The sequence below is a fragment of the Microtus oregoni genome, unplaced genomic scaffold (assembly GCF_018167655.1).
Source record: "Microtus oregoni isolate MIOR12 unplaced genomic scaffold, Mior012 000073F_000, whole genome shotgun sequence".
Taxonomy (NCBI): Eukaryota; Metazoa; Chordata; class Mammalia; order Rodentia; family Cricetidae; genus Microtus; species Microtus oregoni.
In genome coordinates, this window is record NW_024543980.1 from 2082791 (window position 1) to 2099695 (window position 16905).

The following is a 16905-nucleotide window of genomic DNA, read 5'->3' on the forward strand; positions in this document are numbered from 1 at the left end:
GTGTAATTTTAAACTAGTTAAACCTTTGGCCTGGAGGTTGAGAGGTTAGTAGTACGTGAACCAAACCAAAACAAACCCTTGAAACCGTCCACAATCACATCTCTAAATATTTTAGGCATATTTAGGCATAATACATTTTTGGTCATGCTTTAATTATATACACATGCATATATTTCTAAGCTAAGAAGTTGATTTTAGATATAAAAAGGCACTAAAAATATAAACACAGCATATGTTTCAATTTCTCTCTCTCTCTCTCTCTCTCTCTCTGTGTGTGTGTGTGTGTGTGTGTGTGTGTGTGCAGAGAGGTTTTTTTCCCATAACTTCACTAACTTCAGAAAATAAACACTCACTCTAGAGAGGTTTAAGAATTATTTTTGATGAGGTGTGTTGCTACAAAAGTTAATTATGTAAGTAATAAACATGTGTCAAAAGGATTTCAAAATTGCTTAACAGAATCACAACTTATTGCTCTGATATAATTTGATTTTATATTGTCATGCATAGCTGTCAAAAATCATTTTCTTTTCATATTGTGATGAATCAAATTATATTAGATAGAAATTATTATAAGATTATTTGGTATTCATAAATAATACATACAATAAAAATGGTCAACATTGTTTTCAATGGTAGTTTTAATAGTGCTGGTATGGCAGCAATATAGCAGGCTGTTCTGAAGAACTACAGTGACAGAAGGAGATTAAATGTAGTTCCTGGATTTCCATTTAAAATAAACCTTGCTTCCTTTTTGTTTTTAATGAAATTATGTCTAGTATAATAAACATGGTAGAATGAGAACAGTAAATCAAAGAGTTGATTGAAGCTTTCACAGTCAGTTGTCCTGTAAGCCATACACGTCCTCCAAAAAGTCTAAGTACCGAACGAATTTTACAGGAATAGGTGATGGCATTCCCGTCCAAATGTCTTCACATTTCTGGAAAGAAAACAAAGAAGGACATAATTGGAGCCATGTTTCAAAGTTCAGTTTTGAAATTTCAGGGGCCATTGCTTTGTTTTGATTGCCTTTTAATCTTTTTTTTATTTTTTATTTTTTTGCCTTTTAATCTTTTAATAAACTTTTAGTGATATTGTTTGGGGGCTGGCCCTTGCAGAGGACCCATGTTTGGTTCTCAGCACACATACATGGTAACTCACAACTGCCTGTAACTCTAGCTCCAGGGGACCCAACACTTTCTGACCTTCATGGGTTCCTGCATACATATGGCAAAATACTTAGCATAACACACACACACACACACACACACACACACACACACACTATTCATTTAAAATAAAAAGAGTAGAGGTTTGAACATTCTACTTAGGTATCAGAAGGACTTTGAGGAAGAGCATATTCTTATTCTTAATTATTTGTTTACTTCCTGTATTAGAATTATATGTTCCCAATCTTTACCATATAACTGCAGCCCCTTCCATGGAGAAAGATAAAGAAGAAAGGATGGATGAGTGAAGATGAAAGGAAGTGATATGGATGTCTCTCTATATGTTGTGAATAAGTTTTATTACCATTGGTTAATAAAGAGACTGATTTGGCCGGTAGTCAGGCATAATAGAACCAGGCAAGAAATCTAAGCTGAGATAGAGGAAGAAGGAAGGTGGAGTCTGGGAGACAGCAGCAGCTGCAGGGGAACCAAGATGTGAAGAAACAAACTCTGAGCCTCATGGTAAAATAAAGACTAGTACAAATGGGTTAATTATTAATTATAAGAGTTTGTTAATAATATGCCTGAGCTAATAGGCCAAACAGTTTGGAATTAATATTAAGCCTCCAAGTGGTTATTTTATTTTTAAATTTATTTATTTATTAAAGATTTCTGTCTCTTCCCCGCCACCGCCTCCCATTTCCCTCCCCCTCCCCCAAACAAGTCCCCTTCCCTCATCAGCCCAAAGAGCAATCAGGGTTCCCTGCCCTGTGGGAAGTCCAAGGACTACCCACCTCCATCCAGGTCTAGTAAGGTGAGCATCCAAACTGCCTAGGCTCCCACAAAGCCAGCACGTGCAGTAGGATCAAAAACCCATTGCCATTGTTCTTCAGTTCCAAGTGGTTATTTTAAAAGCAGCTGTGGAACTGGACAAGATGAGAAACCTCCAGGTACAAGGAAGGGAAGAAAAGGGAGAATAGAAAGAAGGAATAGGAAAAGGAGTATTTTCCTGTCCCTCTGAAAGGAACGGGGCCACATGAATGGCTATTGCTTGTGCATGAAAAACAGATAGGCAAGTTCAAGAATGACAAAGTTGGAGACTATCAGGTCCAACTTATAACCATGAGCCAGGCCCAGCTGGCTGACCTACAGACCCACAGATAAGAAAAATCAACTTCTCTGTTGAAACACTGTAATTCTGGGAGCTAGGCAGTACTAATGCAGTGGCATGTTCTCTGAAACAGTCTTGAGACCTCACGTTTTACAACCAAGATGGTATTTCTAGCACCTGCTTGGTTACTGTTCCTTCAATAAACCATGAAGAGTAGTAGGTTGCTCAAGGTACTCATAAGGTATCTTACATACAGTCGGGTGCTACAAACGTGCTTTGTATCAATAATGTATGGCATAAATGGCAGTGGTCCTGTAAAACTATGCTGGCAGCCAGGATTGGTCCTATATACCTCTAACCTCGGTGCCTAGGAGGCTTAGGCAGAGAGATTGTGAGTTTGAGGTCAGTTAGTGCTTCAGAGTGAGTTTCAGGTTAGCCTGCACTATCTATATCTATAGTGAAATATAAATGGCAACAACAAAAACCTTCTAAAACACCCACTCTCCTCAAAAAACCCCAAGAAAACAAAACAAACACCAGCCACACCCTGGAGGATGATGATGGAGCTGGTTCATTCTTATGGCCTAGTGCTATTGTAGCACAAGACATAGCTCATGTAGGAACCAGCCATGATAAGCTAAATAGAACCAGACCACCCAAAGACAGTTCTTTACTTCCAACCATTATCACCTGCCAGTGTAGGACTCAGCCATGGTAGCTTTAATGGAGGCCTGAGTCTCAGTAGTTTACCCTGAAGCAATACCTGGTTACAGTAAGTACCACAAACTGAGATTACCTGAGCATCACCCAAGAACAGACCATCCAAAGGAAATGCCTAACATTCCAACTCTTGTAGATAAAATCACCTGCCAGCACACACTCACCAGGACACCCCTAGACAAATGTCAGCCAATCAGAGGTCCTGAAGCTTAGAAACTCCTCACCCCCACCTTTACTACTACAAAAACCCAACTCGAACTGAGGTCTGGGCTCTTCAGTTATTCCTATACCTTGGACATATGGAGAGACCGAGTTTGCAAACTTGTATCAAATAAAGGCTCTTTGCTTTTACATTTGGGACTTGGTCTCCTTGTTGGATTTTAGGGAATTTTGTGGATCTAAGCATAACAATTCATATGTGTATAGTAAGCAAATCAACCCCTCTGCTCGTCAGATAAAAGTTCTACACGATTGTAATTCGCTTTTAAAACATTTGAATTTATTTGTGAGTGTGTGTGTGTGTGCATACAGATGCACACGTACATCCATGGCCTGGAAAGCTTGTGGAGGTCAGAATACAACTTGGGAAAATTGTTTTTCTCCTTCCATTATGTGGGTTCTGAGGATTGAACTCAGATTGTCAGGCCAACAACAGCCCCATAAACCTGTGTTTATACATCTTGTTTATACATAACTTTCTCTTATGTTTGATCTTGTGTTGTTGTATTCATTGTGGCCCTAGAACAACAAACTATACCATATGTATTCAAATATAAATGTACCATATGATCTAGTATGTGCTATATTGCAACATCACAGTTCATGTAAGGCCTACTCTAGGTATTTACGACAATGTCATCACTAATAACATACCTCTCAGAACATCGCTCATTCTTAAGTGATACTGTTTGTCTGTGTACTTACACACACACACATTTACATACATACATACACACACACACACACACACACACACACACACACACACATATATATATATATATGTACACATTTATATACACACACACAAACTTTTTGTATAAGCTATAGTGGTCAATTAATGCTAGTTCCAGCCACGAAGAAAGTCCACAACTGGTCCTATCACAAGGTTGTTTTATATCCAATGCTCTATTTTGTCTTCATTTTACTTTTCCTTTTTTTTTTCAATGCTGGGTTTCACCTTTGAGCCTTGAGCATGCTAGATAAATACTAACTTACATTCATGGCTATAGAAAAGGTTCTAACCCTTCATCAGCATTCCATTAATATCTGAATCACAAAGTATCACAGGAACAGCTAGGTGATTTTATGTGATGGTGTTCTGGAAGTATACTGGCTCAATGCAGATACAGCTGAGGATGACAACAGCAATTCATCAGGGGTTGAAGCACCAAAGGGTGTTCTATCCATAGTCAAAAGTATAAGCAAAAGCCCAGAGACTTCAAAACCTCTTTGCAAGAAAAAGTGAGTAGTCCAGTTTGGCCTAAGGCACAGTACAAAGTGGCAAAGGGAGGTTGGAAAGAGAATCTGGGGTCAAACTTTAAGCTTTCCTTACTGTTTCATACTTGAGAGGAAGCCACTGGTCAGTACTGGCCAGAAGAACAATAGTATTGTGGTTGGAAATTGGTTAGATAACTTGCTGCATGTTGGGAAAATGAAGTGTTAAATACGCAAAGCAGTTCTATGGTGACAACAGTAATCCTGGGGAGAGATGACTATGGCAGAATCGGGGGTGGGGGGCGGCTGTAGCTGGGCTTCAAATCAGGAGCCATCTCAGAAAGATTCTGAGCAGAACACCTAAAAGTGCAAGACTTGAAATTTGAAATGGTAGGAAAATAAAGAGAGCAATGTTAGGGTTGAACTATATGCCCCCAGAAAAAAACACTGACATTTTAACCCTCTTTACCTCAGAAAGTGACTACAGATGTAAATAGATAAGCCAAAAATGATGAAGTCATATTGGCATAGGGTTAGCCCCAAATCCAGTATGACTGGCATCTTTATATAAGGATGTTCACGGGAAAACTGACCTGTTGGAGAGGATGGCATGTTATGACAAAAGTAAAGACTAGTATTACATAATTGTAAACCAAGAAACACTGAAAATGGATGGCAAACAGCCAGGAGCTGGGAGGACCAGTGGAAGGAGTCTGGCAAAGGCATCCGAGGGCCCAAAGCCTTGCTGGCACATTGTTTTATACTGTTAGCCTCCATGATTATGGGATTATATATTCTACTGTGTGGAACTACCAAGTTTGTGGTTCTTTGTGTACTTTGTTAGGTCAGCCCTAACAAACACATGCAGGCAGAGCAGCTTTAAGAATTCTAAATTTAATATCTGACAGTCTCAAACTATCACAGCCCAGGAGGCATTAAGCAAGAGGAATGGATTCACACCCAGTTTAGGAATCCAAGAGTCCATAATCAAACTGTCAACAGCACTGGCTCATGCAATCATCAGACTGTTTCAGCTTCAAGAAATGCCACTGTCGTCCCAGCCTCTGCCTTTGCATTGTGTTCTTTGTGTGTCTCTGTGTCTTCACATAAATATCTCATAAGGATTGCAATCACTAGGTTTGGAGTATACCCTGACCTACTATTGCATCATTTTAACTAATGCAAGCACCCTATTTCCAAATCAGGTCATATTCCAATATTCTGGATAGATATCATTTGGGGATTAATAATAGGCAACCCCATGTAATGTCAATAAGCAAAATAAGTAAAGCAGGATAGAAGGGAGTTTTTACTTATTTTAAGTGAAGAAATATGGATCAGAGAGAGAAAAAATAGTACAAACTTGAACTTTATTTTGTATGCTCATGGGATACCAAGGTAGAGTCTATGCTCTGCCGGAAATAGGACATCCATAGCATATCTGCCTCTCTTATTGCTCTGAGATCATTGAAGAAGAGGGGATGGAAAGCCAATAAGAATCAGAGACAGTGGATGACAAGAAAATGGTGTTTTTTGGACACAGCTAGGCAGCTATATATGTGAATGCACAGTAGTTGTGACAGCATGCCCAAGACCTGCAAGTTCAAGCCAGACAGACTCCCAGTGTGGAGAGGGGCAGTGGGCACCAAGTCTTACTCCTGGCTGAGGATCTATTGACTACTGATAGCTACTGGCAACAAGAGAGTCTGTGGCTCCTGGTAGGTGGACTGCTCCAGGCAAGGCCACACATCTAAGAGTATATGGGCAATATAAATTTGATTTGATGATTTAAAAAGGAAGACACACAGTTGGATAGGGAAGTGAGGTAGATCTGGGAGGAGTTGAGGAAAGGGTGAACTCGATGAAAATACATTGTACAAAATTCTCAAAGACCTAACTAAAATGCGCACCAAAAAGAGAGGTCCTAGTAATCCTGCAAAAATAGTTCCATGTAGCAAGAGCTAGAGTTCAGAACTGTGCAAAACTTCCAGCGTCACTGGAACGTGAATGATCTATCAAGCTATACCAACCAATAACACTAACATAAAATCAGAACACCAAGTGCTTGCATCTTTAACTAGGACACAAATCTGAATCTGAAAGATGAGTTATGTACGTGAACTGCTTGCAGATTTTTGCAGGGTTGTGTCTTATAAATGCCTAATGTAACAGAAGTAAGAAGAAATATATTAGATATCTACTATATGATATAACTATTAAGTTTTTTTTTTTTTTTTTTGGTTTTTCGAGACAGGGTTTCTCTGTGGTTTTGGAGCCTGTCCTGGAACTAGCTCTGTAGACCAGGCTGGTCTCGAACTCACAGAGATCCGCCTGCCCCTGCCTCCCGAGTGCTGGGATTAAAGGCGTGCGCCACCACAGCCCGGCAACTATTAAGTATTTTATGTGCATTATATTACCCAATTTTCAGAGAAAAATCCCTAAGAAAACATGTTACTGTGATACATGTTCACAGAAAAGGAAACTGAGGCATAGGATTAAGTAACCCTTTGCAACCAAATCACCAGTCAGCAGGGGAGGAGCCTGAACTCCTGAACTGTCTCCCCAGCAATGAAGCTCTACAAGTATATATGTACCGTGCTACTTTCCAAAACCATGCAATAGAGTGGGCCTATTCACAAGCAGCTGGTTCTCATCCTACATAATGACATTTGGTCCTGCCATTTTCACTAAGAAAAGCTAAGTGGAAAACAATATAGTTTTTAAAACACAAAACAACTTCATTTTAACTAAGTATGGGGGTGGGGCTAAGGTGAATGTGAGTGCAGGTGCCTTAGGAGGCCAGAGGGCATCAGATCTCCTGGAGCTGTAGTTCTAGAGAGGTGTCAGCTGACTGCCATGGTGCTTTCAATCAACTCAGGTCTCCTGGTAGAACAGAGAACAGTACATGCATTTAACTGCTGAGATATCTCTCCAGCCCCTAATAATGTGGCTCTTGAAGGACACTTTTGTCTAAAAATTGTCACCTGTGAGGTAGAGACCAAATCACCAACTGGCAATAAATGGCGCTTCAGAGAGATGATAGTAACACTGATTCCTAAGGATCTTCTGTACAGTTCACATGACATGGACCTTAGTGACATGCCATGCCTCAATGTAAAAATTAGGAAGTCAATCTGGATATAGTAAACATGGTATTTTAATCAATGAAAGCTGAGCTCAGTATGTCATTCAACTCCAATATTCAATACATCCTCAAAAGCTTCATAAAATTCAAACCAATGCCTGTTTTTAGGTAGTATTTTAGCATTTAATCTGAGCACAGAGAAATGGTTCAAAAAATCATACATATTCAAAATCATTAGTCCCTCATTGGATATTTTTCAATAAAAATTTAATACAAAAAGAAATAAAACATAGTATGCCACTCACATAATTATGATGGACTTACTACAGGAACACTCATGAAACAGGTCAGTATTAACGATTTTCCCTCATTTTTTAAAAATTTATTTATCTGTGTTTTTATATGCATTGGTGTTTTGTCTGCATGTATGTCTATGTGACGGTGCCAGATCCCCTGGAACTGAAGTTACAGACAGTTGTGAACTGCCACAAGGGAATTGCTGGCAATTGAACCCTGGTTGTCTAGATCAGCCAGTGCTTTTAACCACTAAGTCATCTCTCTAGCCCCCTCCCTCATTTTTATTAGGCACAAAAAGTGGCTGTTGTTTATATTGTTTTTAGCATGAAATTATGATTTAAATGCTACCAATAAAAGATAAAATGGTAAGAATTTATAGTTGAATAATAACTCAAAACTTTAGATATGAGAACCAAATTTATTAGTAACAGGCTGTCAAGCAAAATAGCCAGAATTAAAAAGAAGGGTAATTTGAGGCAAAAAGATAACAGCAGTTCATTTCTTTCCATCTTGACCACTTTGAACCCTAGGACTCCTGCAGAGCTTTTTGACTTTTCCTGGCATGCTGTGCTCTTTGTTTCCATTCAATACCATTTGCCCCCATCATTTCTTTTTCTCCTTTATTCCCAATCCCTAGGTTGCTAGCTGTAGTGGCTTCTGATAAATACCACAGAGACACACGCAGTGCCTAATGGATTAGGATTCATCCACTGCCATCCACCAATTTTAGGGGGATTTTCTCAAGTATTTGCTGAAAATAGACTAAGGGACCACATTTGGGATTGAAAGAGAGACTTAGATGCAGGAAGATTTTTAAACACCCAGGCAGTGTGATTGGGGGTGTCGATGCGACAGAAGGACAGGTACCTCCTTTATAATTTTGTCTATACTCAGACACATAGCTGGTCATTTTGTTTTCTTTTTAAGAAACTTTGGGGGTACCTGAGAAAACCCCAAACTAGCACTGACCTATTGTTCTCCTATTGTTCTTTCCGATAAAATTGCAAGCATTCCAAACATCATAGAAGGTTTATAAAAATGTGGGTGTTGAGTTAAACTATTGACTTTTTATTCCTACTAAATTACTCAGTACAAACTACAGAGCACATGGTCTTCACAGTAGTAAGCTTTTGAGGTAGTTTATTTCTTGCAGAGGATGGAACACTGGCCTTGTACACCTTAGGCAAGTGCTCTACCCTGGAGTTACACTCCCAGCCCATGCAAGTGAACTGAACAGGGGAACAACTTTATGCAAGTGGCAATCCTATGACAAAAAGACAGCTCATCCACAAATAGTGATGCCTCCCATTCCAGATGAGGACAAGACATGTCTGCTTGTGTCTCTGTAAGACAGGTCCCTGACAGTACATTTTTGGAATCCTAAGTATGTGTGACAGGCTCTGCCACTGCCCATCCCTAGCCTATTACCCTTTCCTGTCTGGCTCACAGCAGCCTGATTTCCAACTGCCAGCATCTCTATTCCATTGACCAGAGCTTCTTGTTGGCCTCTGAGGCTTACTTTGGCTGACCCTGTGGCACACATAAGTGCTAGGGAATTATTCCTTTCCTCTACGTTCAAGAATAGCCCATGTGTAACGACTGTCTAAAGGAAACTAACGGAGTAATACCATAGCTTCCTTGCACAGGCTAATTAATTCTGAGGTATATGTTCCTGTTAGATCCTAGCGTTTCCCAGCAGCATTAAGCCACGGCCATCTGCATATGTAACTGGGTTAATAACACACTCTTTAGTAACTCCCTCTCTTCCTTTGCCACTCTTTCTAATCCCTTCCGGGGGTTTAATTTCCTCCCCCCAATTACTTAACAACCAAATCCTCGTCTCTACCACTGCTTCTAAATGCAAAAAGCAGTTTTACATTTATCAGAATTAAGAACATGTGAGAGTCTCTGACACATCTTGGAACAAAGCAACTACCAGCAAAATGGTGGACGAGTCCAGTTCCCAAGGTGATTTACAGCTAAAATGAGAGACAACGTTCAAATCTCACAGTGAAACTTAATGTAATCTGGAACATTCAATAGTATGTGCCACAGAGCATTTTCTGCTAAAGCATATTCCAAGCTGGCTGTCACTAGAGCACTTAGGATGTCAAAGAAGTTAGCAGTAAATTACTTATTCACCAATGGGGAAGACTATAGCTGCTATTCTGTGTGTATATGAGTGTGTGTGTGTGCGTGTGTGCGTGTGTGTGTACATATACCAAGCATCCTGAAATAAGAGGTGAAAATGGCAATAGATGAAAACCCAGTAAACAGCAGCTGCCCAGTAGGAATAGCAAAGTTATATGTGAACTAATAGACCCTGGATGTATTTGCTTTGACATTTTTAAAAGGAAATTTAATTGGATTATGTCTTCTTCTAGCTTAAAAATTTCTACTGTAGCACTGGCCACCAGATGCATGAGGGAAAAGGATTAGGAGCCTATTAAACTCCATGCTTCACTGCAATGGGGTTATTTTTATTTTCCCCAAATGTAAGGCTGACAGACTCATGTTAATGTTTCACCATGTTATTCCCCTGTAGTTACTTAGAAAAGGCTCTGTTTCTTTTCCTTTTCAGAAAAGAGTATTTCTATGGGACATATCTGGAAATATGTAGAAATCCAATACCACACATAGAATAAACTTTTTTCTTTCCTTTCTCCCTTTTTTCTTCCTCCTTTTATTTTTTTTTTTATTTTATGTCTTCTACTAAGTGCTACACAGCCTTAGAAATAATCACATTAGGTGTAAAACCATAAAAGAATTAAATTTTAGCAAATCAAATGGAAGTTCATTTTGAAAAGAGGATTTTCTAAATACTTCTTGAGCTAATCAATAGCATCCTGAAAACACGAGAAAAAAATCATGTATGAAGTTAGATTCACTAATATTACTATTCATTTGTGTCTTCTTATAGTCAGTGTTCTATAACTATTTTCCTTTGGCTGAGCTGCCATCTTATCTGAGCTGTGGGTTCCAAGCAAGGACTCTTTCCTTGAAAATGCATTACAGGCAAAATGAAGGTTTTTTTTTTTTTAAAAAAAAAAAAAACATGTGTTCTTTGTGAACTTTAGTGATGGGTTTGCATATGATTCAATTAGATGTCGCTCAATGTTTTATATCATAGCATATCCCCAAAATATCATTTTCTACTAGGCTATTGTTTGGTTTTAGACAATTAACAAGTGTTTACTAGGTATTTTTAACATAACGAGAACAAGTATTAACGCTGTGTTTCACTTGTTAAATTTTACCACAAGTATTAGAAATGACTTTGAAAAAGTTGTCAAAAGAGAGAGAAGAACACTGATTTGCCAGGCATGGTAGTGTATTCCTTTAATCCTAGCACTCAGGAGGCAGAGGCTGGCTATGAGTTCTGAGGTCAGCCTAATCTGAATAGTGAAAGCCTCACCCACCCTTGCAGGCATCTCCAACCTCATCCTTCTCCACTCTTTCCTATAGGCCTTCACTCCATCCACAGCAGTCTCCAGTGCCAGGCTGCCTCAGGTCCCAGAGCTCTGTTAGTAATGTCTTTGCTGTGCCACCGTATCATGTTACTTTCCTCCCTTACTAACTTTTGTATCGCTGATATGTCAAATGAGACCTTCTTCCTCATCCTGATTGAGAAGAAACTATTTTCATTTCACACCATCCTATGCAGGTTGTATTAAGTCAGACCCCAAATCATGGAGGCATTGATTCCACATTAGAAATGGGCTCCTTCAGGGGGGTAGTTATCTTTGAATGCACAAAGCAGAGGGCATGCTGAGAGTGGATCCTTAGCCTTATTTATCTGAAGGTTATGGGCTATGAGTGAATGAGGTTTTGGACTTAATATACCTGCTATCAATCAGATAAGTGAAGGAACCAGATTTCAACCCCACCTCTGTAGACTATGATGGCCAATACTGTCTGTCCTTCAACCAACTGGAAGGTCTAAGGTTCTCTGACACTTCAGAGAAGCTGTGTGCTTGAGAGGCCTACTGCCAGAGGCCTACTGCCAGAGGCACTAGGCAAGTTCGGGCCAGAATGAGTTGGTCAGCAGAGATGGAATAAATACTTCTTTTCTGGAATTATCAACCACTGACATTTGCTTTATCAAGGAACTTTCCTAAGAAGATAAATTTCTGGAGCATGTTAAAATACAAACTACTATCCACCCACCCACTCCTTAAAGATAGCTGAAGAGATCTTAGAGAGGTCAGATGATTCCACAATGCTGAGGCCCCATCTGATCACGTGAACTTTGTTTTTCCAAACCAAGCATTTTTCTATGGAATTTTTCTTTTCAAAATGGCTTCACCATAAAATTTGAATCTCCATACACTATACTGAGGGTTCTTGACATAGAAACCATCTGAGATTTGCTATTATGGATTATGATGGTATTACCAGAATCCCTTGATAGGGGTGTTTATATCCATTTTTAACTATAACCTATTATCCCGTTTTCTATATAACTGGATACAACTGAGGCTAAATACTATTCAACTGTAAAAGAAATGTCCTGTTCTTCTAGGGCAGATGTTTGCTCAGCATGGAAAGTGAGGTATCCTTCAACAGAAATTCCTAGATTATACTTTTTCCATAAACAATGATGTTGCTATATTCCACTGGAAATTAAAGACACAAGATTTTAGAAATATAAGGGAGGTATAGAAAACTGATTTCTAAAGCAAGCATAAAATTTACCTCTTTAAGGTATGGTGGGGATTGTATTTCAGGTGTTGGATTCATTCTCCAGTTCAGGACAGAGAAAAATATCCCGTAATCGATTTGTTGTTCTTTGTCTTCAAACCTGGAAGCATATAATTTGACTACATTTAAAGAATTCAGAACCACAATTCCAGTTTACATTGTACCTTAAAACTTATTATCCTGTATGCTTCAGAAGCTGATGCTATCTTCATTTCTTACTAGTTCTACTTTGGACCCTCTCAGAATAGAAATTCTTTGAAAGCAGGAAATGTCACCTATCTAATTTTCCAGGGGGTTGGTAGAAGTTCAATAAATTTTTGATGTAGGTAGCTAAGAACACTACCTCCTTTAATTCAGAATATTTGAAGGTCTTTGTATTTTAGTGTTTGATACATATCAATAAAATAAGGTGCCCTTGTAGTTCCTAAATTACATGTCATTTAAATATTTAAGATGTAACTGAAGATTGCTCGTTTGTTTCCTGGCCACCCAGATCCAAATAATCACACACAAGCTATATTAATTACAACACTGTTTGGCCAACAGCTTAGGCGTATTCCTAGCTAGCTCTTATATCTTAAATTAAACCATTTCTATTAATCTGTGTATCACCATGAGGTTGATGCCTACCAGTAAGGTTTCTGTGTCTGTCTCCTTTGGCAGCTAGCTACATGGTGTCTGCCTAACTCTGCTTTCTTTCTCTCTTCATGTGGTTTAGTTTTCCTGTCTAGCTCTACTCTGCCCTGCCATAGATCAAAGCAGCTTCTTTAATAACCAATGGTAATAAAACATATTCACAGCATATAGAGGAGAATCCCACATCATTAAGATAAGCCTGGACTGGTTTTTATCTACTAGTATATTTTTAAGAAAAGTAAAAGGCATCATTGTCACTTATTAAGTGGCTATTAAAAGAGGTTATTTAGATCCATATTAGAAGTGATAGAAATATGTTCTTGACATAGAGTGTAAAGAAGGTTATAAAACAGTATGTATAATTTTTTAAAAAGATTTTTATTTTGTTTTTATTATTTATAATTATGTGTGTGTGTTTAAGTCTGTGTATGGGTATGTGTATTGAGTGCCATATCCATAAAACTCAAAAGAGGGTGTCAGCTCCCCTAGAGCTGAAGTCACAGGCAGCTGTGACCTGCCTGATGTGTGTGTGTGTTGGGAAGCAAACTCAGTAGCAAGAATGCTACATGCATACTTCTAATTGCTTAGCCATCTCTCTAATCCCATATGCACAGTCCTGATTTGGCTTTAGGCTTATATTTATATAAAACAATAGAAAATGGCAACAATACACTTATATAATAAGAAAACTTTCTCTAGAAAGTCAAATGATTATTTGGCCTTATTACTACTAATCTGTATCATCTGAACTTATTTAAATTTATAATAAAAACCAAGTCAATTTTTACTTGGAACAAAGAATAACAAATGATTATCCTATACCATAAAAGTTAGGAAAAATCTATTGAATCTTAAATTATGGATATTGGTTTAAATTCATTCTCAACTTTACATAACAGAATTTTGATCACTAAGATATGATAATTTCAACATAATTGTTATAATGACCCAAATAGTAACTAACTCCTTTTTTTTTTGATACATGATTTCTCTGTCTAACAGCCCTGGTTGTCCTGAAACTTGTTCTGTAGACCACACTGGCCTTGAACTCACAGAGATCCACCTGCCTCTGCACCCCAACTGCTGGGATTCAAGGCATGCATGACCACCACCTGGTCTAACTACTTCTTGATGTAATACCTTAAGCCATTTTCCTGAATTGGGCCACATGCTAAAAAATTTTCAGGCAAATTATTTATTGATCTCTTTATACCAATATTTTGGGAAATGATAAAGTCATCGAAAAGATATCATTCCAAGCACCCTGCTCCAGGATTCTACTCTTAAAATACATATGCACAATTAGTTAAAAGATATTCCTCTATTTTTTCCAAAGTGTTAAGAAAACAATAGCTAGTATTTACAAATTCATAAAAATTCACAGCACCCAAAATGTTACAAGCTGAAGTAATATAGGTTTCATCCATCAAAACAGAGTGGAATAAACAGAATCATCAGAGCACAGGAAATGGAATTCTGTGATTCTTTTGTGTACATTTCCTTTGGCCAAGAATTCTGGGATACAAGTCCAACATGATGCCCCCTACCACTGTTTATCCTTTGAATTTTGGCTCACTCATCATTTCAACTCTTTTAAAAGCCATCCTTTGTTTATGAGAATATTTATAGTCGATTGCGGGACCATTATGCCTTTTATTTGTATATGTTTCTGGAACAACTAAAACTCAACTAAAGATCTTTGATGAGAAGCATTCCATTAGCAGAGAGTCTTAAAGAAAACATTTCTTAATATTCTGAGTGGGACCTGATGTCAGAGAAGGAGCTCATACACAATCTTTGACTTTCATTCTAAGGGAATTTAGGAGCTATTGGATTATATTCTACAGAAAATTTACTTATAGAACCTGCAACATTCTGAATGAACAGGTTCATTTCAAATTCATTTACTGAAACTTAATCACCAAGGTGATGATATTAGGAAGAGATGTAAATAGACCATAGGGCAAAGCTTTCCTGAAATAAATTCATTACAGCGTGTCACAGTAGCATGTCTGTAATTTCAGTACTTGGAAGGTAAACAACAGTGATAAAGTTTGGAGTTTGAGGTCAACTTGAACTACATAGTAGAACCTTATCTCAAACTACCAGAAAATAAATAAGAAAATATGATAGAAGGAAGAGACCCCAAAGAACTTCCTTATTCCTGCCATGTGTGGGCACAGCAAAAGGGAGCCATTCAAAAAACAAATAAGGGCTGTCAACTAGACATTCAATGTGTTGGCAGTTTCCTTTTATTTTTTTTTAATTTCTCAACCACCAGAATTGTAAAAAGTAGTTTTAATCGATGACATATTCTTATAGCAACCTAACAAGACTAAAACAGGTTCTAACATATATTTAAAGCTTATTCTAACAATCTAAATGATATGGGTTAAATACTGGAGCATGATAGAAGTGGCAGAAGTAGTTTGTGATCCTTTTCAAGTAGTTCAGATAGGAATGATGGTGGTTGAGACAAAGGTAGTAACAGTGAGGAATTGTCAATTCTGAATGCACTTTGAATGTAGGCTTCCTGAAAGACCACACACACACACACACACACACACACACACACACACACACACTATGTATATTTGGAATATACACACAAATACCAAATACACACATGCACAATGGTAGTGGGGAGGTGCTTTGGGAAAATGATCTTGTACCCTGTAAAGACTTATCAGTTGTATTGCTTTAATAAAATGCTAGTAGGCTAGTAGCCAGGCAGGAAGTATAGGTGGGGTGACCAGGCAGGAAGTGGTGACAGAGTGATGAGAACAGGAGAATTCTGGGAAGAGGAAAGACTCAGTCTGCAGTTGTAAACCAGAAGCAGTGGAAGCAAGATGAGAATGCCTCACTGATAAAAGGTACCAAGCCATGTGGCTGACACAGACAAGAATTATGGGTTAATGTAGGATGTAAAAGTTAATAACAAGCCTGAACAAATAGGCCACCCAGTTTATGATTAATGTAGACCACTGTGTATTTCGTTGAAATTGAATGACTGCGGGACTGGGCAGGACAGAAACCTCTGTCAACAGGGAGGTCAGTTTGAAAATTATTTGAAGTCTTCTAATTGAACAACTGGCTAAACTGGGCTTCAGGAGGGAGGCAAATATGCTACATTTAGAGAAGATTATTTTTAAAACTACATTTGTTTATGTACACATGTATATGTGTCTGCTTATGTGAGGGTGTAATACATGTATGTATACCTATGGAGGCCCAAAGAGTGCATCATATTCTCTGGAACTAGAGATAAAAGCAGTTGTAAGCTCCCCAACATGAATACTGGTAAAACAACTCAGGTCCTCTAGAAGATCAGCAAGTACTCTTAACTGCTGAGTCATGTCTCAGACTAAATGCACTACTTTTTAATGAGATATGAGAAACAGAGGCAATGGGTCTGAAGATAGAGGAGGAGGCCCCTTTGAAAATTGAAGATATGAGAGTCATTTGCTATATAGATGATATTTTAAAAGCACAAGAGTGGAGGAAAACTGGATGAAATCACATCACCAAAGAATAATTGTTTCTATTTGTTCTTAGAGAGAACATAATTGCCAAGAAATTTCTATAACATGAATTCCAGAGGGCAATTATTCAGTTCTAGAGTTTGGAGTCATAGTAGTTCACTAATTTGAGAACCAGTCAATATCCTTACTAAATAGCTCTAGGGTAACTTCCAATTTCACTCCTCACACACAATCTACTGAGCAGTCCTGTGAGTTAAAACTACCTCAGCA

The 16905-nt window shown here is 38.3% G+C and overlaps 1 protein-coding gene across 1 annotated transcript in view; it reads right to left on the reverse strand.

The window, feature by feature from the left end:
- Positions 1 to 683: 683 nt before the first annotated feature.
- The window catches only part of LOC121441046 (EF-hand domain-containing family member C2), a 155987-nt gene continuing 139765 nt past the window's right edge, over positions 684 to 16905 (reverse strand). Inside the window, exons 14-15 of the mRNA XM_041642184.1 lie at positions 12512 to 12617; positions 684 to 937 (exon numbers count right to left, since the gene is read on the reverse strand). Coding sequence (XP_041498118.1) covers positions 836 to 937; positions 12512 to 12617 — 208 coding nt within the window. The 3' untranslated portion in view covers positions 684 to 835. The remainder of the gene's footprint in view (positions 938 to 12511; positions 12618 to 16905) is intronic.